This window comes from Choloepus didactylus, chromosome 8 (assembly GCF_015220235.1).
Source record: "Choloepus didactylus isolate mChoDid1 chromosome 8, mChoDid1.pri, whole genome shotgun sequence".
Taxonomy (NCBI): domain Eukaryota; kingdom Metazoa; phylum Chordata; class Mammalia; order Pilosa; family Megalonychidae; genus Choloepus; species Choloepus didactylus.
Genome location: NC_051314.1, coordinates 125,579,005 through 125,603,559, shown reverse-complemented (window position 1 = coordinate 125,603,559; position 24,555 = coordinate 125,579,005). Strand labels below are relative to the sequence as shown.

Sequence of the window (24,555 nt, the reverse complement as noted above, 5' to 3'; positions counted from 1 at the left end):
CTCCACCTCCTGCCCCCTGATGCCCTCTACCATTCCAGGCTGCCCCACATCTCCCTATCCATATCCTTCCTATGTACTCTGCTGGAACCCCGCCTTGAGCAGGTGAGGCCCTCAGGCAGGATGAGGCTGTGGGCTGGCTCCCTCCACACCCTGGACTGGTGAGCCTGCACAGGTGATAGCACTTCCTCCTCTGGGACATGTACCTAGGCCCCTTGCTTTCTGTGGACTGTGAGGTTCCACCATTGGTCTGTGTTCCTTCTGCAGGACTACTTCCTGGTGGTTTCCCCATACCCGCCCTCCCGCCACCCTGTCAGGTGGAGCGCCAGGTGACTCCTCCCTCCTGAGGGAAGGAGGCCCTGGACCAGCAGGCGGGCCTGTGGGACAGGGGAGTGGAGCTGGGAGGAAAGCGGCTGCTTTGGGCGGTCTGAGGCCAGCTCCGCCCCGCCTGTCCCTTCTCCAGGCAACTTTAGTCAGGGGCTTATCCCTGCAGTACTACTGGCCTGGCGGGGCAGGATCAAGAAGGAAGTGGCTGAGTTCTGAGCGTACTTCCTCTGCAGGCTGGTGCCACTGTGCTGGGTTTGCCCCTGGCTTGGCCCCGCCCCCTGCAGCCCCCATCCCTCCAGGGAGATGCTGTCCTGTGGGTAAGTCCCCTGGCTCACCAGGGTCCCCAGGCTCCTGTGAGTTTGGGAGGGAGGGGCAAGTATGTGACCACGAGTGTGACCTGCTGTGGGTTTGCTTCCCAGGATGTGAGGACTCCAGGCTTGTTCATACCCCCTGCCCCCTTTTCTCCTCCCTCACAGATGTCTGTCTATTCTCACCATTGCCCCTGAGACCCATCCCCCTGGGTAACCACACAATCTCAAACAGAAGCCTGAAAGGCAAACCTGAGAAAGTGTCCCTGTTCCCACTCAACTCCCCCTTCACTTCCCAACCTCCGGTCTTGGTTCCATTTCCTTTCCGTTTCCCTGAACTTCCCCATTTCTCACATTCATTCAACAGAACACTGAGCACCTGTTATGTGCCAGGGCCTGCTTAGATACTGGTAATACAACAGTGTCAAAGACAGACATGTCCCCTGCTCTCAAGGAGCTTACATTCTAGTGGGAGGCGCCATGTAACAAACAACCCAACAAAGAGAATAATTTGAGATCCTCAAGGATTATGTGAAAAATGAAACTGCTTCATGTGCTTGCAAGTGACTGGGGTTGCTAGGGGCATTACTCTCTGGAGGGATCAGGGAGGGGTTTCCTGAGGAGTTGACCTCTGAGCTGAGACCTGGACGATGGAGAAGAGCCAGCCATGCTGCAATCAGGAATGTAGCCCCACCCCCACCCAACCCTGCAGAGGGAAGGGCAAGTACCAAGGCCCTGATAGTGGAAACGGAACAAAAGCACAGAGTGCCTGCAGCCCAATAAACCAGAGGAGGGGTAGGCAGGGCGAGGGCAGGCTGCGTCTATTCTAAGTGAAGTCCTGCCTAAAGAGTGTTGGTGAGTTTGGACGTTGCTGGGCTCCCCCAGTCCTGCTGATCTCTGCTTCTCACACTCGCAGATGCCCCTTCTTTACTGATTGCACTCTCTTCCCTGCTATGCACCCTCCTCGCTGACAGCCCCGCTGCCAGGGTTCTTATGGGGTCTCTGGTCCCCAATTTCTTCCACACTCAGGCAGCTTGGTGTGGCCTCCTCCCTGCAGAACCCTTCCTTGGCAACTCAGCCAGGCCTGGGAAGGCCCTCTGCAGCTGGGTCCCAGCCTCCCCAGCCAGCTTTGCTCCAGCCACACTGCTCAGCTCACCTCCAGCACTGCCCCTCAAGCGGCCCCTGTACCTGCCACCTCTGTGCCTTTGCAGATGCTGTCCCTGGTGGAACGCCCACCCCCTCCTTTTCCCACCATGGACTGTTCCAGTGCCCACCCCACTGCCCCCGGAAGCCTTCTCCAGCAGGATGGTTGGTGTGGTGGAAAGGGCAATGGGCTCCAGTGTCACTCTTGGTTTGTCCACCTTCCCTCTCACTAGCTTGTAACTTAGGCATGCTACTTAACCTCTCTGCAACTTAGTTTTTATTTCCAAAGTTGGGCTAACAATACCCACTCAATAGGTAGACCTGAGGATTAATAATATAATGTTAAATCTGTTAACCCTGAAACCCCACTACCTATCAGTGTTTTACATTAGTATTTGGGAAATATCGTTATCTATTTATTAGGTGGGGATACTGAGGCTCAGAGAAGTTAAGTTACTTTCTAGAGGTTGTTTCACCTTGTTTGCCCTTTCAGACTGCCTGTTGTCATGTATCACCATTGACCTGATCTCCACTTTTAGCTCTCTGCTTCCCAAAGGGGCAATTTTCTGTTTTGAATTATCAGGCACTTTAATGTGTAACTCTCAGCTGCCCTGAGCCTATTTCCTCCCTTTAAAAAATGTAGAAAATATTTCTACATCACAGGAATGTCTGAAGCCAATATGGGATTATGCACATGCAAATGCTCTGCCAACTCGAGAGCATGGAACAATTACCAAACGTTATCTTTCTTTCTTAAATATTTTATTGTGGTAACCCATATTCAACATAAAATTTCCCATTTTAACCACTTTCAAGTATACAATTCAGTGGTAATTACATTTGCAATATCATGCCACCATCGCCACCATCCATGACCAAAACATTTCCGTCACCCTAAACAGAAATCCTCCACCCAGTAAGCAGCAACTCGCCATTCCACAACCCTGCCCCAGGAACTTGTGCTCTACTTTCCGTCTCTATGAATTTGCATGTTCTAGTTATCTCATATAAGTAAAATCATACAATAGCTGTCTTTTTGTGTCTGGCTTATTTCACTCAAGATGATGTTTTCAGGGTTCATCTATGTTGTCGCATGTATCAGAACTTCATTCCTTTTTATGGCTGAATAATGTTCCATTGTTTGGATATACCACATTTTGTTGATCTAGTCGTCTGTCAATGGACACTTGAGTTGCCTCTACCTTTTGGCTATTGTGAATAATGCTGCTATGAACATTGGTGTAAGATTATCTGTTCCAGTCCTCACTTTCAGTTTTTGGGGGGTTATTGCTGACAGGGCGATGCAGGAATGAGACACGGACACAAAGCTAAGAATTAAGGGAGCAGGGGGCCCACTTGCATGTCGTGCTAAGTGGACGACAATGCAGCCTTGCTCCAGCTATTTATTTCAGAAGATCAGGTGTATATGCTAAAGGTGCTCAGGTGGGGAAGAGCCCACCAGATACCTATGTTTACATCAGGTGTATACAATCTAGGTTTACATCAGGTGAATACAATCTAGGTTTAAGACAATGGTAGTCACAAGACAGACATCTTTACAGGGCGGGCCTGCATGGCATTCCGTGCAGGCCTGCGGCTCAGCGTTCTAAGCCACCACCCCAGATATGCCTCAGGCAACATGGAAGACTGAGTTTCCCACAGGGGGTTATTATTTTTAATTTTCCTGCCAAGGGTCAGCAGACACTATCCAGCTCTTCTGAGTGTCTCTGTCTGCCTTCTGACTTGGCACCTTTCAGAGAAATTCCTGCCTCTTAGATGGGTGGGGAGTTTCTGGGTGCTTGGTTGGATCCTTCCCAACAAATAGGTTTAAGCCCAGGAAGGAGAGTGGGTGGGGCCAGGGTGCAGGAGCTGTTTGGTGCTGAGCACAGACCTGCGGCTTTGCGGGTGTCCATGTGTGGGCGTTTGCACCGGACCAGGTATGTGTGTAGCTGAACGTGGACGATAAGGTGTGTGCAGTGGGGCTATATGTGCACTTGTCTGTTTAAGACAAGCAGACTGAGTACGTGTGGGACCAGGAGGCTGGCTGTACTTGTGACCATGTGCAAACGTGTATGATGAGTTGTTTCTTGGAAGCGTCTCTGTGCCGGGCATTGTGCTGCGCTCTGGGCATTCTGAGGTGAGTAAGAACGAGTCTGGCCCCTGTGCTGGGGCTGGCTGTGCACGTGCTCTTCCGGCTCCCGCCCCCACCCACTGCCCAGTGTGGGGGCAGTTCTTGGGAGCTCAGGGTCTGTCGGGGTAACTGCCCAGGCCTGAAAGGGTAGTCAACACTGGGTGATGCAACAGACAGACCAAACAAGTTCCCAGGGCACCAGAGAGAAGGGAAAATAAGGAAGGAGGAAAAATGTTTTTTGGGAAAGGGGGAATTGATGTTTCACAAGAGGAATCAAAGTAGTTGTCATGAGAAAATGAGAGTCGTGTTGGACTTTAAGATTTTACTATTTGTTTTTGCTTATTTTTTATTGAGGTATAACACATATAATGTGCATAAATACTGTCTAGTTTGATGATCTTCGCATTTATGCACATCTGTATCAACACCTCCCAGACCGTGATATGGTACATTCTCAGCACCTCAGAAGTTTCCCAGAAATTGCTGTCTCCCAGTCAATTTATTTATTTTTAGGGAGGTAATTCATGCCCATGATACAACATTCACAAAGGCCCTGTCCTCCAGCACCCCGTTTCCCTCTCTAGAGGAAGCCATCCATATGAGTTTCTCTGGCGTCCTCTGTTGAGCTTTCCTCTTGCTTTAGTTGGGTGGTGTCTGTGTCTGTATTTGGTGTTACATACAGGAAACATCATAAGCTTTTAGTGTTAAGGACCTCTAAAGGTCAGCTGGCCCTGAGAATATCAACTGTGGCAGGGCCCCTGGCCCTCAGTCCCCAGCCCCTGGAGACAGGCCACGCAGTCACAGTCCTGGGGTCCTGAGCCCCGGCTGATTGAGACCTGACGGAGGGCAGGGGGGCAGCTGGGCGCTGGGCGGCTCCGGCTCCACCTGCTTTCCTGGATCTGTGGCTTGGCTCATCCTACCCCTCTGGGCAGGGCAAAGGCCAGAGACAAGAGGCAGGAAAAGCTCAAGTTCAGACGGCCGCACAGGGGTCATTTTGTCCATTCCTCTGCCACAGCAGCCCCTTTCAGACGTGTATGTTAGGGGGAAGGGAGGATACCCCTGTGCTTTTAAGCATCTGCAAACCCTTGGCTATTTTGGGAGTCTCGCCCTCCCACTGCAGCCCCAGTTGACAAGGATTCTCCCCACCTCTGTTCTTTGTAGCCGTTCTTTGTAGCCGTGAAGGCTGGTGTACGGTAGTTAGAATGATCGACTTTGGAACCAGACTATGTGGGTTTGAATCCCAGCACTGACAACCACTTACTGACTGGGAGGCCTTGGGCAAGGTTCTTAAATTCCCTCAGCCTCTGGTTCCTGGTCTGCAAAATGGGGCTAAAGATAGTACCTGAATCAATCAGATAAGGCATGTAAATGACATTGAGCCTAGTGCCTGGCATATGGCGAGACCCCATTCAAGGATATTTGTCACCATCATCATTATTGCCGTTAGCTGGGACCAGAGAAGTCTGTGTGGAAGCAGCTGGTAGAGGAGGAAGAGATGGCATGTGACTGTGTGGGCTCACATGTATGAAGCACGATGTCTGCTGTGCAAGGCACACGCGTGTTCTTATTTTGTGTGTTGTCACATAGGTGTGTGTGCCATGCTCCTGGAGGCTTTGATCACAGACATGTGGGAAGTGGGGCCCCATCCCCACCCCCACTGCCACCCTGCTCTACTTCTCTTCACTCAGCTCTAAAACGAGAAGTAGAGTGAGTTCCCCCAAGGGGTCGGCCGCGCCCCTTCCTGTCCCCGCCCTGCTGGCTGCCCCAGGCCAGTGGAGTGGCAGCCCCAGAACCAGGACCAGCCCGGGGTGGAGAGGCGGCCTGGGCACCGCGAGCCGCGTCTGAGGCTCGGACCCAGAGTGCTCCTCCTGCCACCTCCTCTCCTGCACCCCCTTCCTCTCGGGGAGCCCTCAGGATGGTGAGGTAAGGGCCTGGGACCTGTGGTGGGCAGAAGACAAGGGTGTCCCGGGGCCCTGGAGACCTCCCCCATCACTGCTCTGTCCCCGGCCTCCCAGGTGGTTCCACCGAGACCTCAGTGGGCTGGATGCAGAGACCCTGCTCAAGGGCCGAGGCGTCCATGGGAGCTTCCTGGCTCGTCCCAGTCGGAAGAACCAGGGTGACTTCTCCCTCTCGGTCAGGTAGGTGCCGCTCAGCGCCAGCCAGCGGGGACCAGTGTTTTGGGAGCTCTGGTGGGCCTGTGCGGGCCTTGACCACTGGCTCTGGGCTTCCCCGGGTCAGTGCCGACCCCCAGCCCCCGGCATGTTCCCTGCCCCTGCTCACCCCGTCCCTGTGGGCATCCCCCAACTCCCCACCCCATTCCCCCTTGTGCTGTGCACCCGTGGGCCTCACCGCCTGGTGCCCTGCAGGGTGGGGGATCAGGTGACCCACATTCGGATCCAGAACTCGGGGGATTTCTATGACCTGTATGGAGGGGAGAAGTTTGCCACCCTGACGGAGCTGGTCGAGTACTACACGCAGCAGCAGGGCGTCCTGCAGGACCGCGATGGCACCATCATCCACCTCAAGTACCCACTGAACTGCTCTGATCCCACCAGTGAGAGGTGAGGGGCCGCTCGCCCACACCCAGCCCCCTGGGACCGCCAGCTCCGACTCTCACCACCAGGGGCGCCGAGGCCCCTGGGGCCAGTGCCCCATCCCCTCAGTCCCTTTCCCGGCTCTGCTCCCTCCCAGGGGCCTGTGCGCACTTGTTCTCTGTGCTCTCCTGTGCCCTGGTGTCTCAGACCACTCACCTGCCTCCCTTTCCATCCAGGTCACCTGCTCCCTCTTCCAGGGTCCCTGTCCGCTGGCAACCCAGGCTCTACTAGTGACAGGGAGCCCGCTCCTCGTGGCTGGCCAGTCCACAGCAGGCCAGCTCTGTTGTTAGAAAGCTCTTCCTTTTGTAGAACCGAATCTGCCTTCTTATGACTCCCCCGAAACCCCTCACCTCCCATGTTGTCCCTGTTACAGGTTAATTCAGTGAGATGTTCATGTTGAAGATGGTGATCATAGGGACTAACATTTATCGGGGTGCTTAATGCCTTGTCTCAGCCTCCCCTATGGGGCCTGCCCCTTGGGCTTGGAGAACTTGACCATCGCCTTGGCCCAAACACAGAAATTTGAAAACGGTGGGTGATGTCGCTCTATGGGAGGAGGACCTAGTGCTGTTCCTGGGCACATGTAACACTCAAGGCATTTTCCCTCCTGTTGCCACCAAAGACGTCCCCTAACTGTGCTGGCTGCTCCCCATGTGATCTCCCCAAAGCATGGTGGTGGTTGGGGTGGACGTGAATGCTCTGCGTTACTAAATACGTCTGTCCGCAGAGGCTCATTTTAGCAGCTACAGCTCCATGACCCTAGTTTTTTTTCTACCATGGACACCTGGGGCCAAGCCAACTGCCCTTGTCCCATATTTGTGTATTGATTGTTGACATGATTCTGAACCTTGATTCTGTCGGTTTTCAGTCTTTCTGAGACTCATGACTTCAAACTTGCATCAGTACCTTTGTTCAAGTCACTGATTAAAACTTAAAACTGGATGGGGCTCAAGAAAAAGCCCCGTGGCCCACCACTGGAGACGTCTTCCCAGTTAACCTGTGGCCATTGAGCCGCTTCCTTGGAAGCCTTCCTCTTCCAGTGGTGAGGTCCGAGAAGCGATGGCTTTCCTCCTGGTTGCCCTCTTGTGTCTGCTTCTGTTCTCCCCCCCATCTCACAACCCTCATGGGGGTCTGCCACCCAGACCCTCTTGAACTGCTCATGTCCCCTCTTTCTCCTTGCCCCAAACCAGGGTCTGCCCTGCTGGAGGAGAATGGATTGTGGATGGAGCTGGAAGAGGGAAGGAGTGCTGAGCAGACCCCTGGGGGGAGGCTGAGGCCTGGGTTCAAAGAGCTTGGGAGAAGCGAGAGAGGGAAGCCAGGGCTGGGGGGTGTGGGGTGACCTGAAGACGGGGAATGAAGACTGGGGAACCTGAGTGGAAGAGACCCCTTTGAGTTATCCAAGCGCAGGAGCCCAGATCTCACCTGGTCCTCAAGGCCTCCTGGCCCTGGGAGGCTGTGTGGGATGCTCTTTCTCCAAACTTCGGCCTGTGTTCCCTGCCTTTGGCTGCCACCACTCTTCCTCAGGAATTTGCATTTGTCCCCTCAATGGCTAGCTCTCAGCCTGTGGTCAGCCTGACATTTGCATGGAAACTTCCTCATCCTGGGGCCTGGGGGAGGGGCTGAGTCCCTTTCCTCTCCCCGCCCTGGGGGTCCTAGCCTGTCCCTGACTGGTGTGGGGAGGTGGGGTGTCCCATGGGGGCTCAGGGGTGGGGCAGGAGACTCTGGAGGTCTCTGAGCTGGAGTCCCCCCTGGGGAGGGGTGAGCTGGAGAGGACAGACTGGCCCCCTCCTTCCTTCCCCCCATCCCTGCGGTTGGAAAATGCACCCCCCCTTCCCCTGGTCCCTGGGCTGAGGAAACCTCACAACCTCACTTCTCACTCTCTCCCCAGAAGGAGTTTTGTGTTTTTTCCATCACGTGGTTTCCTGTGGGGCCAGGCATTGTGGGGTTACAGTTTCCTCCTGGGAAGGGGGGCAGTGTGCTTCGGGGAAAGGTCCTAGTTCTGCTTTCTGTCCCGACAGCCCCTTGGAGCCCTGGCCTCCCCTTCAGGGACTTCATTCTGGGCCCCCTGAGCCCCTAGACCTAGAGGCGGGCTGTTGGTCTCTCCCCCGCCCTGGGGGAGCTCCCCCCAGGGCGCCTGTGGCTCCTCCTCTCCCCGTCTCCATCACCCGCTGTGGCCTGGCCCCTGCATCCCTCTTTCCCTAGCCTCACCCTGTCTTTCATGGAGACACTTTCTCCAAACATTCTGGATATCGCCTGCCATTCTGGCTCTGCCTTAAACTTGCAGAGACAAGCTGTCTGATGAGGTGGGCTCTGGGTTCAAATGAAGCCTGGTTGTGACTCCTGAGGCTTGCCGAGGAGTCATGTGTAAAACGGGGATAATGCCTCCCTCCCGGTGTTGTGAGAGTAACGGACCTAAAGGGGACAGTGGATGCGAAAGCACGGAGCACAGTGTGTGGCTCGTAGTAGGTGCTCTGTTTCCCGGATCCCCCTTGGCGAGCGTGTCTGTGTCTTCAGCTCAGGGCCTGGTCCTGGGTCCTGGGCCTCACCTTCCCCTGTGCCACCTTCTCCAGGTGGTACCATGGCCACATGTCTGGGGGACAGGCCGAGACGCTGCTGCAGGCCAAGGGTGAGCCCTGGACGTTTCTGGTGCGGGAGAGCCTCAGCCAGCCCGGGGATTTTGTGCTGTCCGTGCTCAGTGACCAGCTCAAGGCTGGCCCAGGCTCCCCACTCAGGGTCACCCACATCAAAGTCATGTGTGAGGTAAGCTGGCCCGGCAGAGCCCCAGACGCCTGGTGGGGGAGGCGCGGGTGTGGGGAGGGTCCTGGGAGGGAGACTGAGGCCCTACGGGGGACTTATTTGGGACCCCTCAGGGTGGACGCTACACGGTGGGTGGGTCGGAGACTTTCGACAGCCTCACGGACTTGGTGGAGCATTTCAAGAAGACGGGGATCGAGGAGGCCTCGGGCACCTTCGTCTACCTGCGGCAGGTGAGGGTGGGCCTGGCCACCTCCTTCCTTCTTGAGTGACCCCTCAGAGGTGAACCTCTGAGATCCCTAAGCAGCTGACATCTTGCCCGCCCCTGCTCCCAGCCTTACTATGCCACACGGGTGAACGCAGCTGACATTGAGAACCGGGTCTTGGAACTGAACAAGAAGCAGGAGTCAGAAGAAACGGCCAAGGCCGGCTTCTGGGAGGAGTTTGAGGTACACTGTGGGGCGGTGGAGGCAGCGTCCTCGGGCAGACCCTTCCCCACCCTGCTCACCTCCTGTCTCCACCTGCCCCTCACTATCCCCACCCACAGATACCCCTAACACCCCATTTCCCCTCTCACCCCTCAGAGTCTGCAGAAGCAGGAGGTGAAGAACTTGCACCAACGGCTGGAAGGACAGAGGCCAGAAAACAAGGGCAAGAACCGCTACAAGAACATTCTCCCCTGTGAGCACCCCCATCCTGGGAGACCCCTCCCCCAGCCAACCTCCCCCTTCTCTCACGGAGTTGCCACTCTCAGCTCAAGGGGCACCCTTCCCCTGGCAGCCTTTACCTTCCCATCCCACAGAGCCTCTACCTGCCCCTCAGCAGAGCCTCCCCTCCTGCAAAATACTCTACTCCTCCCCATGGAGCTCCCCACATTGCCAGGCGGGTTCCCCTCCACCCACCCTCCTTCCCTTGAAACCTCTATCTCCCCACCCCATACAGACCCCCACCCCCACCCCCGCCAGACCGTGGTCCCCTGTAAGCCTCATGGCTTCTGAGACAGGATGGCCCCTGAGTTTAGGAAGGGTCTGCCCCGGGGATAGGGGGTGGCTCCTTGGCTGACCCAGGCCCTTCTCCGCCCCCTCCCTCCCCACCGCCAGTTGACCACAGCCGAGTGATCCTACAGGGACGTGACAGTAACATCCCTGGGTCCGACTACATCAACGCCAACTACGTCAAGGTCTGCAGTGCCGGCCACTGCTGGGGGAGGCAGGGCCTGGGGTCCTCCCTCCTGCTGGGGGGTACCTGGGTCCGGAGACATCCAGGCAAAGCCAGAGCTGATGTCGTGCATGGGTGGGTGCGGGCCGTGGGGGTGGCAGCTCCCCAGCCGAGGGGCTCACGGCCCTGGGCTGCATCTCTTTGTGCTTGTGTCCAGAACCAGCTGCTAAGCCCCGACGAGAACACTAAGACCTACATTGCCAGCCAGGGCTGCCTGGAGGCCACTGTCAACGACTTCTGGCAGATGGTGTGGCAGGAGAACTCCCGCGTCATCGTCATGACCACCCGAGAGGTGGAGAAAGGCCGGGTAGGCTGAGCCCTGTGCCTGCCCCTTATGCCTGAAGCCACATCCTACCCCCCTCCTCCAAGAACCTGTCACTCACCACCATTAACCCAAAGAGACTTTGGATGCCAGGGCAGGTAGGCACCTCACTGAGAGCGGGACAAGGCCTCGGCTGTATCTTGAGGCTCAGATCCCTGACTCCAGCCTCAGGCTGTCCTTGAGTTTCCTTAATGTGTCCCAAAGAATTCCCCCAACGCACACCATCGCATCTCTCAATCCATAACACCTCCCTCTCCCTGGTTTTCCAAACCAGAAACTCAGGCACCACCCCACCCCCACCAGCCCTCGCTCTGTCCTCTTGACCTTGTGAATCTCACTAGAGGCTGCCTCCCCCTCCATCCCACCTCACTGCCCTGCTGGTCTCCCAGCCCCCTGAACTGCAGTTAAAGTGATCCCGTCTAAAGCACAAACTGGATCAGGTTGCTCCCTCTCTAACAATCCTTCCATGGCTCCCAGTGGCCTCCCTTCAACGCCCTGGCTTCCCCGCAACACCCACTGCCTCGAAGGAGCCGGGCTCTATAGGTTTTCTTGCCTTTGCTTTAGCTCGTTTTCTGCTAGGAATTGATTTTCTCTCTCTGTACTATCTTTGCCTGGCAGACGCCTTGTTTTTGGAGACTCACCTCAGACGCTGCTCCTCTGTGAAGCTGCCTCTGATTTCCTCCATGGCCCAGGGAGAACTAGCCTCTCCCTCAAATGTGCTTCCTCAGCACATTCTGTGTTTTTCCTGTTCGCTTCTTTCTGCCCTGCTGGCTCGTGAGCTCCCAGGGCTCAGGGGCACCGACTGTCTCGGTCGGGTTTGTCACTCCAGCCTGGTTTGCATTGCTCTGGGTGCCAAGCGGGCCTCTGCTGAAGTTTGTTAAGTGTATCAGTGAGGTTCAGTGGCTGGTCAGGTCTCACCAGCTGTCACCCGCTGAGCGGAGACCAGATCCCAATTCTCCTGCCCCCAGGCCAGTTCATCCATTTATCCGACTGACGTTCGATTGAGCCGGGCACCAGGGACTCAGGGCCCGGAACAGGGCCTGGAAGGACCCACTGCCCTGTTTCTGGGTCTCATTCCCCAAACACCCGGGCCTCCCTTTGCAGAACAAATGCGTCCCATACTGGCCGGATGTGGGCTCTCAGTGTATTTACGGACCCTACGCTGTAACAAACTGTGGGGAGCACGACACAGCTGAGTACAAACTCCGCACCTTGCAGGTCTCCCCGCTGGAAAATGTGAGTGTCCCTCTCACAGCCCCCTACCCCAGGCCCCCTCCTTGGTCCTACTCCCATGTGTGGTGGGGCAGGACAAGGCACCTGTGCCCAAAGCAGGACAGGGTGTTGCGTGGGAGCCAGGGCCCCTGACTCCACGTACCCTGCCCAGGGGGACCTGATTCGGGAGATCTGGCACTACCAGTACCTGAGCTGGCCTGACCATGGGGTCCCCAGTGAGCCTGGGGGCGTCCTGAGCTTCCTGGACCAGATCAACCAGCGGCAGGAGAGTTTGCCGCACGCGGGGCCCATCATCGTGCACTGCAGGTGAGAGCCATCATGATATTGGTAATCAATATAGATGAGAGAGCCGACAGGTAGATACTGCTCGCTAAGTGCCATGGACTGTTGGCCAATTTATACCTTAATGGGTTTAAAGCCTCTGCCCCCAGCCTCTTCTGGCTGACCCCCAACTCAGTGGGGACCAGCGCCACTGTTTGTCCCTCTGCCTGAGTGTGGCTTCTTCAGAGACTTCCCTGGGTGTACCATCTAGTCCAACCTGCCAAATACACATGTGGAAACTGAGTCACCAGCGAGTCAGGGAGAGGCCAGAGCAGCCCTCACTTGGGCCCAGGCCCCCTGTCTCCCCTGTTTTCTCACAGGGCCCTGCCCAGCCTGTGCTTTCTCGGCCCTCGGAACCTCCCGTCTGGGTCAGCGTGGCTCCCATCCCACCTCCTCTTATTTCTGCAGCCCTGGGGGGACTGAGGCTTCTCCATGGCTCCTGCCTCTCTCCCCTCCCTCAGCAGACACCCCCAAAATGGTTGTGTCAGGGTGGGTGCGGGTTCTCGGAGGGGCAGGGGCACCACAGGACATGCTCACGTCAGGTTCAGGAGACGCTGCTCCTGCTGCGGTGCGGAGTGGGGGGTCAGCAAGGAGGAGCAGGGGTCCCTTAGCTGGGGTCCACGGAGGCTCTCCCAGTGGGTGCAGCTTCTCCACTTGCCAGCTGGGTGATCTTGGACAAATTGCTTAACTTCTCTGAACTGCGGTTTCCTTACCTGTGCAATCAGGTTGGTGATGGGTACCTCATAGGGTTGTTGTGGGGATTGAATGAGGCCCTCCCACTGCGTCCTAAATACACCAACCCCTCCAAAAATGGGAGCTGTTAGTCTACAGCTACAATCAGGCAGGGGATGAGGAGAAATGAGAGCTTGCTTTTCCCTTTCCTCTTTCCCTCCTGCTCCCTCTGGGCAGCCCCCAACCCTGCTGGGGCCTGTGAGGGCTTCACACTTCCTCCTCCTTCCCACCAGCACCTGTCGGTCCTCAGGGCAGAGCCTGGCGGCCTGGTCTGGAGCTGCCTCCCACCTGCTTCCAGGGGCAAACGCATCCCCGAGAACTGCCCTCCTGCCGGCCCCCCCTCCCCACACACATCCACACTCACACGCTTTTAGAAATCCCCATGGCCTTTATTTAGACATGACAGGAAGGAAGTGGGTGCGGGGGGGTTATTTTTGACAATCTGGGTTTGAAATTAGCCATCGCGACTCAGGGCTGCCGGCCTGACAGGCCAGCCAGAGGGGGCGGGACTGGGGTGCAGGGTCCTGAGGTCGCCGGATGGGGTCTGTCTACCCAAGGGGAGGTAGAGGGGGTGGGGGAGAGGGGAGACTCCCCACAGCACTTCCTCTAACTCTCCTGACCCCAGTCCCCACCCTTCCCCACTGTCTCATGGGCTGCCCTTTCCCTGCCATTGGGGTTTGAAGAAAAAGGGAAATGCAGCTCTGCAGAAAGATGCTGCCAATATAACTTTTGCAGGGAGGCAGGAGGGAAGGCCTCACTTGGGACTGGGCTGTGGAGAGGGGGGCAGAGGAGGGCCGAGTGTGCCTGGGGCAGCAGGCAGGACCCTTTGGGACTGGAGAGCCTGGAGCTTTGCTGGGGGTGAGGTGTGGACGGGAAGCAGGAAGTGGAGGCCTTTCATGCTGGGAGAAGGAACTTGATGGGCCATTTAGAACCAGGCCCTGCCCCACAGCCCCCTTGGCTGAGGTCAAGAGCTCAGGTGCAGCAAGGGTGGACTCCTGCCCCACACATGGGTGGCCTCATCTAGTTGCTTTATACCCCGCCCTGTGGCAGGAGCCAAGCCCTGGGCCCGTCCGGCCAGGGGCTGACGGCCTCTGTGGCCCGGTCCCTTCTCTCCCCAGCGCAGGCATCGGGCGCACGGGCACCATCATTGTCATCGACATGCTCATGGAGAGCATCTCCACCAAGGGTGAGGCTTGCCCCGACTCCCCTCAGGGGGCACAGGGGCCCGGGCTGCCGGTGGGCGGTGGGTGTCTGCCTCTGCCCGAGGCCTGACGTCGGGCTGTCACCACTGCTCAGGCCTGGACTGTGACATCGACATCCAGAAGACCATCCAGATGGTGCGAGCCCAGCGCTCGGGCATGGTGCAGACGGAGGCACAGTACAAGTTCATCTACGTGGCCATCGCCCAGTTCATTGAAACCACCAAGAAGAAGCTGGAGGTCATACAGGTGCGTGCAGAGCAGGGCTGGGTGGGGCTGGAGAGGAGACTGGGTCCTGCCCTGGCCGGCTGGGACCACCACCCTCCGCCCACGCCTCTGTCCACAGTCCCAGAAGGGCCGGGAGTCGGAGTATGGGAACATCACCTACCCCCCTGCCATGAAGAACGCCCACGCCAAGGCCTCCCGCACCTCCTCCAAGTGAGTGGCTCCTGCCTGGCTGCTGCCCCCCAACCCCGGTGCCTCTCTCCTCCCAGCCTGAGCCTCCCAAGCGCTGACTCAGGGAGACATGGGTCCAAGCTCAAGCCTGGTTCTTGCTACCTCTGTTCACAAGCATTTCCTGAGTGCCCGCTGCATGTGGGCTGTGCTGGGTAACGGCTGTATGCTGACGGACAGGGTGCAGCCTCTGCTTCAGAAAGCATCTGGTCTAACCTCGGGACAGCCTCTGGGTCATCTCGCTTTCCTGGCCTCAGTTTGCTCCCCTGCGAGATGGGGTGGCCCAGAGGGTGTGCTGTCTTCTGACCTGAGACACCTGCCCGCCCTGCCCACCCCACCTGCAGACAAAAGGAGGATGTGTATGAGAACCTGCAGAGTAAGAACAAGAAGGAGGAGAAGGTGAAGAAGCAGAGGTCGGCAGACAAGGAGAAGAGCAAGGGATCCCTCAAGAGGAAGTGAGCTAGGCACCCTCCTGAGGAGGCCACGGTAACGGAGCTCTCTGCTCAGAACTGTGTCTCCCCACCTGCCCCCAGTGTGCCCTGGCCCCAGTGCTCTCCCCTGCATGGGGGTGGGTGGCTGCAGCCTCCCCCACCCTCCCCAGCTGCTCCCAGACCTGCTCTTGCTCCCCTCCCCAGGTTCCGGCCACCTACCTTAATCCTGTGTGCCCTTCTCTCTGCAGCCTCAGCCCTGACCCCGGCAGAGGCCTCCGGCGGATGGACCCCCAGCCTGAACCTAGGACCCCTGTCCCCGTCCTACTGTAATTTAAATGGCCGTGTCCCCACTCACTCTCCCTGACACTGTATATAGCCCAGCAAGGCCCCTTCTATTCTTGTAAATAAAGCCCCTAGAGCCACTGTGTGTGCCTCTAACTTGTGTGTGCCTGGGCAGGAGGGCTGGGCATGGGGAGGGCAGGGCAGGGAAGAGGTGTGTGCGGGTGCCTACGGGCTGGGCCTTCACATCAGCTGTGGTTCTGGACTCCGACGGTCCCTCAGGCTAACCTAGGCGTGATTGCCAAGGCCTTTCTCCCTTCACCTGGTGGCCGTGGAGACCATGGAGCTAATGAATGATACCAAATTTATTGCTAGCCTGCCACGTGCCAGGCACTGTTTAAAAGACTTCATATATTCATTCAATCCAGCTATCTTTTATCATTCCTGTTCTACAGTGGGGAAACTGAGGCACAGAGCACTCCAATAACTTGCTCAAGGTCACAGGACTATGGAGCAGTGAAGCTGAGGTTTTAACCCAGGCAGTCTGGCTCAGGGCCCCCATCCCACACGGAGCTGTAGCTCGGGTCACCCCAGGGGGACACAACCACACGCCCTTGATGCTGATGCCCAGATGCCAGGGCCGAGATGAATGAGGGCCTGGAGCACGGCCCCAAGGCCAGCCTCCCTGTCCCCTCACCTGGTCCCAGACAGCCCCAGGCTCCTGCGGTCTGCTCCTCCCTCACTGTCCTACTCCTGCCCCAGGTTGCCTAGCTGGCTGCCCAAAGACTTGTTTAGTGTGTGCGGGGGAGGAGGGCAGTTTACTGTGTCCTCTTCCCTCCCGTATGTCCAGAGTGGATGGACTGGACCACCAGTGGTTACTCTTTTTATCTTCATCTAAAATGCTAATCTCCTGGGGAGTTAGATCTGTGTGAGTCAGTCACAGCTCAGTAAGGACTGGCTCCCTTCTGGGTAGGCTCAGAAGTGGGCAGGAAGGGACAGGAAGGGACGGAGGCTTGATTTCATTTATTCAGCAAATGACCCACTGGGTCAGGGGCACTGGACCGGGCTGGAGACACCACGGAGGGCAAGGCAGCTCCAGCCCTCCCGCAGCTTAGGAGACTGCAGGGAGGCAGATCCAGAAAGAGCCCACAAACGCATGAAATAATTACAGACCAGGCGGGTATCAGGACACAAACAAAGGGTAGAGAGGCAACACAATAGCTCAGGGGAGCGCTGGCCCTCCAGGGGCTGGGTGGGTGGGGCGCTCACCTGTGGGCCTCGGGGCCCCTCGCCCGAGGCAACGCCCTTGGATCCCAGCCCCAGCTGCACAAAGGGAAGGCGAGGTCCCACCCCCTCTACCCGCCCTGGGGCCCTGGGCTGGGACTTGGACTCCCCGGAGGGCGGGTGGGAGGCCAGGTGGGTTGGGGAAGCTGTGTCCCTCCAGAAAGCGGAGCCCGGAGGCTGCCAGGGCTGGAGGAGAGGAGGTCGAGGCCTGAATCGTGAATCGTAAATCGGAAGGGCCAGTGCTGATGCTCCCAGCCAGGTCGGGCCTTGTTGTGGTTCGGGGAAGTAGAGACCGCAGACCCTGATATGGGCCGAGGAGAGATATGCGTTCTTCTGCGGACCTGCCTGCCCTCCACAGGCCTGGGGGTGCTTCCGTTGCCCCCTTTCCATCAGGCGATGCCCAGGCACGGGGCGGGGGACACCTCTGCTGCGCTGGCCTCTGTTCTGAGATCTCAGAGGAGGGGGCTGCGCCTGGGGGCAGGAGCAGTTGTGGGGAGAGGCTGGGGAGGAAGGGAAAGACTGCCCCTCGCTTCCTTGTCCAGGCCCTGGGAGGGGGCCTAGGAGGCCGGCAGGAGAGGCGAGCCCGCGGGGAAGGGCGGAAGGCCTAGTGGGGTGAGCCAGGCCTCAGAAAGGTGCCCGTGGCTGGCACGGGAGGGAAGGGGTTAAGGCGGCGGCGGTGGGGGGGCAGCCTATGGCAGGAGGACACACCTGTGCGCAGGGCGGCGGGCGGGGCGCAGGTGAGGAACCCGGGGCTGCCTGGCAGGCGGAGAAGGAAGGAGGAAGAGCAGAGGCCCCGGGCGGGCTCTGGGCCCTTGAATCCTGGGCCTTGACTCCCTTCCCTCTCCTCGGCACCCACCTTCTGGGGGGCAGGCGGGCCTGGTGACAGGTAAAGGCCACCGGGAGGAGGCTTCTGGGGCTGAGCCAGTGACTGCCGAGGCCGGAGGGGGCCGGCGAACTGGTGTGTGTTGGGGGCAGGGATAGGTTGCAGGGGGGCGGTAGGGGAAGGGGCTCCGAGGCAGAGAACTGATGGGTGGGGGCTGCTGAAGTCTTTTCTGGACCTCAGCCGGTCAGCTACTCAGGGTGGGGCGGGCGGCAGGGCTCACCCGGAAGTGTCCCCAGGGACGCGGGGGGTGGGGGAGGGGAGCTAGGCTTCTGCAGGGACCCCGGGCCTGGGGCTGCCTGGCCTGGAGCTGGGCAGGTTGGGTGGGGGCCCCCGTCTTACCCAGCAGTGTTTGGGTGCTGGTTGGGAGTCTCTAATACTGCCGGGTAATGATGGAGGCCCTTGTCCCTCTGTCAGCGGCACCCGTCGCCTCAGGCCCCCAGCAGGCCACCCTGCCCCGCCTGCCCTGCCCTCCCCTCCTCAGACACCCTGGAGGGTCCTTCATCTTGAGTGGAAGGTGCTGCCGAAGAGGTAGTTCTTGATTGGCCGGCTGCCCACTGGAGGGACACAATGGCCCAAGGCCTTCCCCCTGTCCGGTGTGATTTGTCATTTGGTGGATCCAGAACCCACAGCAGACCTGGAGCTTGCGATCGGCTTGTGCACTGTCTATAGAGACCTCACCTGGCCCGCGGCCAGGGTCCCTGTAGCGGCTGGTCAGTCCTAGCCCGGAGTTCCACGTTGGCCGACTCTGGGTCCATCTTCCAGTACAGTGTTGGATGTTCTAATAGTGAAGCTCCTAACACTGTCTGGTAAAGATGGCTCCCGGGTTGGCTCCCTCGGCAATGACCTTCAGGGCGCCCTGAAGACCTGTGGAGGCCTCCTGACCAGCAACCTCTGACCTTTACCCCTCCGGATGAGGGTGAATCACTAGGAAAGGGGGAACAACGGGAGGAGACAAAATGGCTGCCTCTAGAGCTGCAGCATTATTTGAAAATAATACTGTTCCCCAGGCACCTCCATCTCTTTCCGCCTTGGGAAAGTGAAAGAAATAAAGTGTGACTAGGGACAGGTGAAAGGCTGATCCAACTTACTTGACCTGTCTTTTGTCTGTTGATTTCATCTGAGGGCTCCCAGCTTCTGGTAGCGGGAGCTGCCAGAGCAGGGGAAAGTTAACCTACTTTCTTCATACTCCAAGAAGCTGAAGATTAATCTAGCCCCTCCAACCCTGTAAGACTTGCCCCCTCCCCTACCGCACATTTTATAATTCTTGGACCTATTTTTGTCTTTATGGTTCTAAACATTGTCTCTCCATAAGAACAATGGGAAATGGGGGCTGTAGACACAAGTGGTAGCTTATTTTTCTGGTGCTTGAGGCTCAGTGCGAGGTGTCTTGAGGGTATGAGGAAACTGGCCTAAGGATGGAAGACAGGCACCTGTTCTGTGGGAGTGAAGAGCCCACCTCTGCAAGCAGAGCTGTTACACGGACCTGCTGACAGGTGACGTAAGAAACTGGAAGCACAGGTAGCCCAGTGGGCAATATGATCCACTGGGCTTTGAACACTTAAGTCCCCCACACAGCTACAGGGAACTGTTACCAAGGAAGCAGCTCTCGATGGGATCATCAGTTTTTTTGGTCTGGCTCAGCAAAGCCACAGCTGCTCCAACCTCAAGAAAGGAGATGTTGATATATAAACGGGGCGATGCGGTACAAATAGGGGGTGGGTGGAGAGTGCAGCTGGCCTTAGGGTGGGAGGCTGGACTGGGCTGGAGTGCAGAACAGCAGGGCCCAGGCGGGGCTCTTCCGTAACTGCCTTGGTGAGATTCGTTGTGCCCTCTGCTGGCAGGTACAAGGAAAGACAGGACTGTGTACACACGGGTGGCTCCCCTACCCAGCTCAGACACGTGAGGCCTTGACTTAGGCTTTAGTAATAAAAATTTATTAGAATTCCTGGGATGACGGTTATCTCCTCCCAACTTTGAAGGAGGGAACCAACTCTGTAGGAAATCACTGAAAAATCACACACTGGCCTAACACCCAGGCCAACACCCTCAAGAAGGGTCAGTCTTCGTTAATCCAATAGGGGTGGGAGGACCAGTGCATAGGGGGCCATCACACTGATACTGGAGATGGGGTGCTGGACCCCTAGCTGGCTCCTTGAAAACCAGGGGAGAAGAAGATCCATGTCCTCTCTGGGGGTGGAGTTCCTGGACACCAGGCTCACTTCTTACTCTTGATGAGGCTGTCACTGTGGAAACAAAGGGCCAGATGGATGGTGTTATTAGCGGTCCTAAATGTGAGGCAGAGCAACCCAGGCCACTCCTTAACTACCCCCCCCCCCCATTTAGGGTGTGTATGCGGGGTCAGGGGTGTGGGGAGGGTGAGAAAGGGCTAGTGAGACGGGGTGGGAGGCAGGCACCTGGAGAAGATGGGGTGTGGGACCCCACAGAAACCCGGATGCACCGACTTACCTTCCCCTGTGGATTCCAGACCAGCAGATGAAGAGGAAACACAGAAAAGAGAAATGAATATGTGATTTGACAGCTTCAGACCCCTCCTCTACCCCCAACCCAGCTCTAAACCTTCCTAACCTCCCAAGAAAAAAGACAAAAGGTTGGAATCCAGAAATCTTAGGCCACAAAAGGAAGAGATGGTTCCCCTGGCCATCTCTCCTTTCCTAACATCCTTCCATACTAGAGCAGCAAGCTTAGGGCTCCCAAGTGAGAGCTACTTTTCAGTTGGGCAAAACTTTACAATTAAGGTGCTTTCTGTATGAATCAATTCTATGAGATACACAGTAGGAATTGTCAATTTTTTTCCCTATTTCTGATAAAATTTTGATTTAGAGAAGTAGTGTCTTTTAAGGGTCACACAAGCAGCTGGTAGCAGTGCAGGCTCCAGAATCCAAGTGACCAGACTCAAATTCCAGGTTCTCTGTGGCACCCCACTGTGGGTCATGCCTCTCACCGGGTGAAGCTTTCATCCTGCAGGTTCAGCACAAGGTTGTCGGCAGTGAGAAAGATACGGTTCTGTGATGTGGCGATCTACAGGGGAGGAAAATAGTCAGATGCTTGTCATTAAGCAAAGAGGACCCTGACTTCTACTCTGACAATTCAATAACCATTTCTGGAACACATGTGGGTTAGGACTAGGCATGGTTTCCACCCTCATTCAAGGGCCCAGGGTAGTAGCTCTTCAATTGTGACATGCTAGAACCCTAATCAAGGCATAAGCAAAAAGTGGCAAGGGAGCCCAGAGGGGTAATTTTTGATCGGGGAAGAAGTGTCAAAGAAGCCACTTTGAATAGAAACTTGAACAAGCAAAATTCCAATTTGCTCACGTCAATGTGCTTTAACTGAAAACAGTTTCACTGCCAAGGCAGCCCTGTGAGACGTGCTGGGCACTCAGACTCACCGTCTTGGAGATGTTCTGGGCTGCCCGGATCTTGCGCAGTTTGATGTAGCCTGGGTTTTTGCTCAGTGCTTCTCCAAGGTGAGCGGGGCTGAGTTAAGGGTTCACACAAAGCCAAGTCTCAATCTCTGGCCCAATCCTCACTCCCTCTACGCCCCTCTGGGCTGTCAGATCCAAGGTTGTGCTCAGATAGCTCATGCCTAGCCCTACTTTGGTCCTCACCTGTGGGCCCCCTGCAGGCAGCTGCTGGGAACTGGGGACAGCAGCAGAAATGGAGGTAAGGCCAGCAGTACTATTGATCTGGCCTTACAGTGGGGAGCCAGGTCTCAGGTACCCCCACTAAGATTTCAGACCCCATCCCTAACCCCCACCCCCCAAGGAACCAAGAGTCAGAGAGCATGAAGTCGCATTCGCCTTAGTGTCATCAGCCAGCCTATGAGGCGAGATGGGGAAAGCCAGGATCTCCAGGGACTGGGCTGACATCTCTGAGCAGAAAGATATCATCCTGGCAGCCTCAGCCTCACCCTCGGCCTGCACGATCTTCTGTCGCTGTTCCTGTTTTGCCTTTTCCACCAAGAACTGGGCCCGCTGGGCCTCCTGCTGGGCTGTGGTGAGAGTCAGAAGTCACAGATGTGAGGTGTCAGGAATCCCATCCACAGAGCCACGGAGCCCTCCCTCCTCCTGCATTCCCAGAAGCCCTTGCCCTACTCCTGTTGTAACTCACCCACTTGTTTGGCTTCTACAGCAGCTGTATACTCTCGGCTAAAGCTCAGCTCTGTGATGGCTACATCATCTAGGATGAGGCTGAAGTCCTTGGCCCTCTCTGTGAGCTCCCGTCGGATCAATAGGGACACCTGGGGGCATGGGTGAGGAGAGTAATGGAGGATTTGAGGATTGGAGAACTGAAAGGAAGATGTGTTGCTGTGACCACATGAATAACAGATATCCTAAAAATGTCAGGAAATTCACTGACCCTTTTTTATTTCCTCACTAGAACATATAAGTTGGAAAGGACTTGGTCCAATCATTTGATAGATGAGACGGGTTCAGAGGGGTGATATGACTGTGTTCTCTACAAAACACCAAGCGTCTCCTCAGCTTCCTGTTGGATGAACCTGTAAGCTCCTTTGCCAAAAGGAGTGCAGGAAAAATCTGGACTTTGTGTTTCCTCCTCGTCTTCCAACCCTGACTGCTACAGAGTTCCAAGCTTACCTCTCCTTGTTTTCCACAGTGGCCATTAGTACAGCTTTTGGGTGGAAATGGAACAAGGATCACAACCCTTTTCTAATAAGCTACCTTTCCTGATACCTGGTCCCAATCCTCTGGGCCTAGGAGGGAATTGCAACATAGCACAGACCTGGGCCCGCTGGGTGATCAGCTGTGAGGCATTGAACTTGGCCACCACACTCTTTAGCACTTCATTGACAATGGAAGGCAATACTCGTTCCTCGTAGTCTAGCCCCAGACGCTGGTACATGCTGGGAAGCTCCAGTGCGTTGGGTCGAGATAGCACTCGCAGCGAGATATTCACCATCTGCAAGTCTGACAGAGAGGCCAGCGGTAGTTGGTCAAGGTCATGGGGCCTCATCTGGCCCCTGAGCTAAACACTCTGCCCCAAGCATTTTCTCCCTCTGTGCCTAGTGCTGAATCATACACACTGGAACTTCCCTGGGGGAGTTAAGAACAATGTAACAAGGCACAGGCCAAATGCATCCTCATCAACTGTGAAGTTTTCTTTACCTATACCCCCTTCACTGGTAAAGCTGACCCTGAGTTCTGCCCCTGCAATTTGTGCAACTTCCGATCATAGGCTCTATCATACTGTCACACAACATTCTGTTTCCTTTATTGGACTATATCCCTTGTCCTCATGGGACAAGGATTGTTTGCGAATCTTTAAACCCCATGGTTTAATGAATGAATAATGACATGCACTAAAAACAGTACAAATAAATACAACACAGGTTAGTGGTGAGCGTGCTTCAATGTGTACAACTGTGTGTGTGTTGTGTGTGTATCTGAGTGTGACAGGCGGGGAAGGAAGAGGGTCTGGGGAATCTCAAAGGCACAGTTTCTAGGTACAGTCTGGAATCGGGAACAGGTACAGCAGTGAAGACAGGTGACAAAAAAATACTTTCACCAGAAAAGGGCATACTAGTGGGTATAATCTATAATCTATAAGATTAAAAAGACTTTAAAACAAAATTAGAAAGATTAAAAAGACTTTAAAACAAGGTTTTGCTCAGGCATTGAAAAAAACAAACAAAATCCCAGCCCTCACTGAATTTACATCGGGAGAGAGGGGGAAGGACACAGTTAATAAAAACATGCAAAAACACTATGGCAGGTGGTACTCGGCTTCAATCCCAGGAGGTAGTTACTTTTATTATAGTCCTGCAGACGTGGAAACCAAGACCTGAGAGACAGGATGCTACCATCTTCCTCTAAGGGTCTCTTTCCCGGCTCCCTCCTTTATTTTGGGTATCTCATCTGCCACATGATCCCAAGTGCCCAAACCTACCTTTGGAGCCTGTGGGGGAGGAGATTTTTCGGGGTCTGGCCCGAATATCATAGATGATGGGATACTGGAACCAGGGGATCCTGGAGTGGAGAGAACAGGGATAGGTATCAGAAGACTGCCTTCCACTAGCTTTGCCTGGCTTCCCTTACCACGTTGTCTCTTGGCCCGCTCCCTCCCCTTAACGGCCACAGACGAGGAGATTCTCTTCTGTTTTGGGAAACATTTTATGTGCTGCTAGAGATTTGGGCAGCACTGTTGTCTTGGCGGGGGGTGGGGCGGGCGGTTAGGTGAGCAAAGTGCAGCGTTGAATTCTGTTGCAAATCCTACTATAGCCACTGAAGTTCGGCGTCAGGGTGAAGGTTTACGGTCAGTAGGCCTTTGCCTGCCATTACCTGAAGTGAAGGCCCTCGGCCAGGATGGTGTCCTGCTGCACGCCGCCGATTCGATTAAAGAAGATGGCTCTGTGCCCGCCTTCCACTGTGGGGAGAGGGTGGCCAACAACAAGTTCAGAATACGTGCTAGGTTCTGGTGGGGCGGGGTGTCGGACTAGGCGAGCGCGCGGACTAGGCGAGAGCGGAGACACGGCGGGACAGAGCAGGAGATCTGGGATGGTGCGTGAGGAGTTTCGGGAGGTCGGGACGGGAACCGGCGGGGCCCAGCGAGCGGTCGGAGGGAGCTCACCGGTGAACACGGACTCGCGGACGCCGTAGGCCACGGCGCCGGCTCCCAGCAGCAGCTTCAGCGCTGTGCCCATGCCTCGGGGCCCCGCGGGCAGCCGGCCCGCCAAGTCCTTCAAGTTCTGGGCCATGTCCGCTCCTGAGGCCGGCAGCACCAGAGGTTAGAAGGAGGTGCCGGCCCGCTTCTATCCCTCCCCTGTCTAAGGAGCGTACCCTTCACACGAGGGTCCAGGAACCGCAGGGCCCACGGGAGAAAGGGCAGCGGAAGTGCCTTTTCCCTTGCCCAGTGACGGACCCGAACTTCGCGCACAGGAATCTGCGCATCCGGAAGTTCCCGCCCCC

At 56.4% G+C, this 24,555-nt stretch overlaps 3 protein-coding genes and 1 non-coding gene across 5 annotated transcripts; 1 reads left to right on the top strand and 3 right to left on the bottom strand.

The window, feature by feature from the left end:
- Window positions 1-498: 498 nt before the first annotated feature.
- PTPN6 (protein tyrosine phosphatase non-receptor type 6) lies at window positions 499-15,590 on the top strand. 2 transcript variants are annotated; one of them, XM_037846893.1, is made up of 17 exons: window positions 506-641; window positions 5,595-5,829; window positions 5,922-6,044; window positions 6,273-6,467; window positions 9,071-9,260; window positions 9,371-9,487; window positions 9,590-9,703; window positions 9,839-9,935; window positions 10,355-10,434; window positions 10,630-10,779; window positions 11,899-12,030; window positions 12,179-12,333; window positions 14,199-14,266; window positions 14,377-14,528; window positions 14,626-14,717; window positions 15,077-15,218; window positions 15,412-15,590. In XM_037846893.1, exons 2-16 carry the CDS (start codon window positions 5,822-5,824, stop codon window positions 15,189-15,191), a joined length of 1,788 nt encoding a protein of 595 aa, XP_037702821.1. In that variant the 5' UTR covers window positions 506-641; window positions 5,595-5,821; the 3' UTR covers window positions 15,192-15,218; window positions 15,412-15,590. The 2 variants fall into 2 exon arrangements, with proteins under 2 accessions (XP_037702822.1, XP_037702821.1); XM_037846894.1 differs by lacking the exons at window positions 14,626-14,717; window positions 15,077-15,218; window positions 15,412-15,590 and having other exon boundaries at window positions 499-641; window positions 14,204-14,266; window positions 14,377-14,522.
- An 899-nt stretch (window positions 15,591-16,489) lies between these two features.
- On the bottom strand, window positions 16,490-18,364 carry LOC119542927 (proline-rich protein 2-like). The gene is made up of 6 exons (XM_037847507.1): window positions 18,288-18,364; window positions 18,030-18,163; window positions 17,830-17,916; window positions 17,435-17,602; window positions 16,712-17,283; window positions 16,490-16,561 (listed from the first exon to the last, which is right to left on the bottom strand). Exons 1-6 carry the CDS (start codon window positions 18,362-18,364, stop codon window positions 16,490-16,492), a joined length of 1,110 nt encoding a protein of 369 aa, XP_037703435.1.
- Window positions 18,365-19,521: 1,157 nt separating this feature from the next.
- On the bottom strand, window positions 19,522-24,512 carry PHB2 (prohibitin 2). Its single transcript, XM_037846202.1, has 10 exons — window positions 24,218-24,512; window positions 23,929-24,013; window positions 23,537-23,616; window positions 22,373-22,557; window positions 21,740-21,869; window positions 21,517-21,620; window positions 21,019-21,096; window positions 20,572-20,648; window positions 20,076-20,081; window positions 19,522-19,852 (listed from the first exon to the last, which is right to left on the bottom strand). The coding sequence occupies exons 1-10, from the start codon at window positions 24,342-24,344 to the stop codon at window positions 19,825-19,827; spliced, it is 900 nt and encodes a 299-aa protein (XP_037702130.1). The 5' UTR covers window positions 24,345-24,512; the 3' UTR covers window positions 19,522-19,824.
- LOC119543559 lies at window positions 21,181-21,447 on the bottom strand. The gene has a single exon (XR_005218626.1). It is a non-coding gene; the product is annotated as a small nucleolar RNA U89 (small nucleolar RNA).
- Window positions 24,513-24,555: the final 43 nt, after the last annotated feature.

What these genes read in the sequence shown, in the direction of transcription:
- PTPN6 (XM_037846893.1), top strand. An exon ending in GACTTCTCCCTCTCGGTCAG is followed by an intron (nt 6,045 to 6,272) that starts GTAGGTGCCGCT and finishes GGTGCCCTGCAG; the next exon opens with GGTGGGGGATCAGGTGACCC. An exon ending in ACATCAAAGTCATGTGTGAG is followed by an intron (nt 9,261 to 9,370) that starts GTAAGCTGGCCC and finishes GGGACCCCTCAG; the next exon opens with GGTGGACGCTACACGGTGGG.
- LOC119542927 (XM_037847507.1), bottom strand. Translation starts at nt 18,364, where the DNA reads ATGGACCCAGAGTCGGCCAACGTGGAACTCCGGGCTAGGACTGACCAG. An exon ending in GTCCCTGGGGACACTTCCGG is followed by an intron (nt 17,603 to 17,829) that starts GTGAGCCCTGCC and finishes ACCTGTCACCAG; the next exon opens with GCCCGCCTGCCCCCCAGAAG. An exon ending in GCCCGCCGCCCTGCGCACAG is followed by an intron (nt 17,284 to 17,434) that starts GTGTGTCCTCCT and finishes CCGGCCTCCTAG; the next exon opens with GCCCCCTCCCAGGGCCTGGA.
- PHB2 (XM_037846202.1), bottom strand. Translation starts at nt 24,344, where the DNA reads ATGGCCCAGAACTTGAAGGACTTGGCGGGCCGGCTGCCCGCGGGGCCC. An exon ending in CCGCGAGTCCGTGTTCACCG is followed by an intron (nt 24,014 to 24,217) that starts GTGAGCTCCCTC and finishes CTCTCCCCACAG; the next exon opens with TGGAAGGCGGGCACAGAGCC. An exon ending in TGATCACCCAGCGGGCCCAG is followed by an intron (nt 21,870 to 22,372) that starts GTCTGTGCTATG and finishes CCATGCCCCCAG; the next exon opens with GTGTCCCTATTGATCCGACG.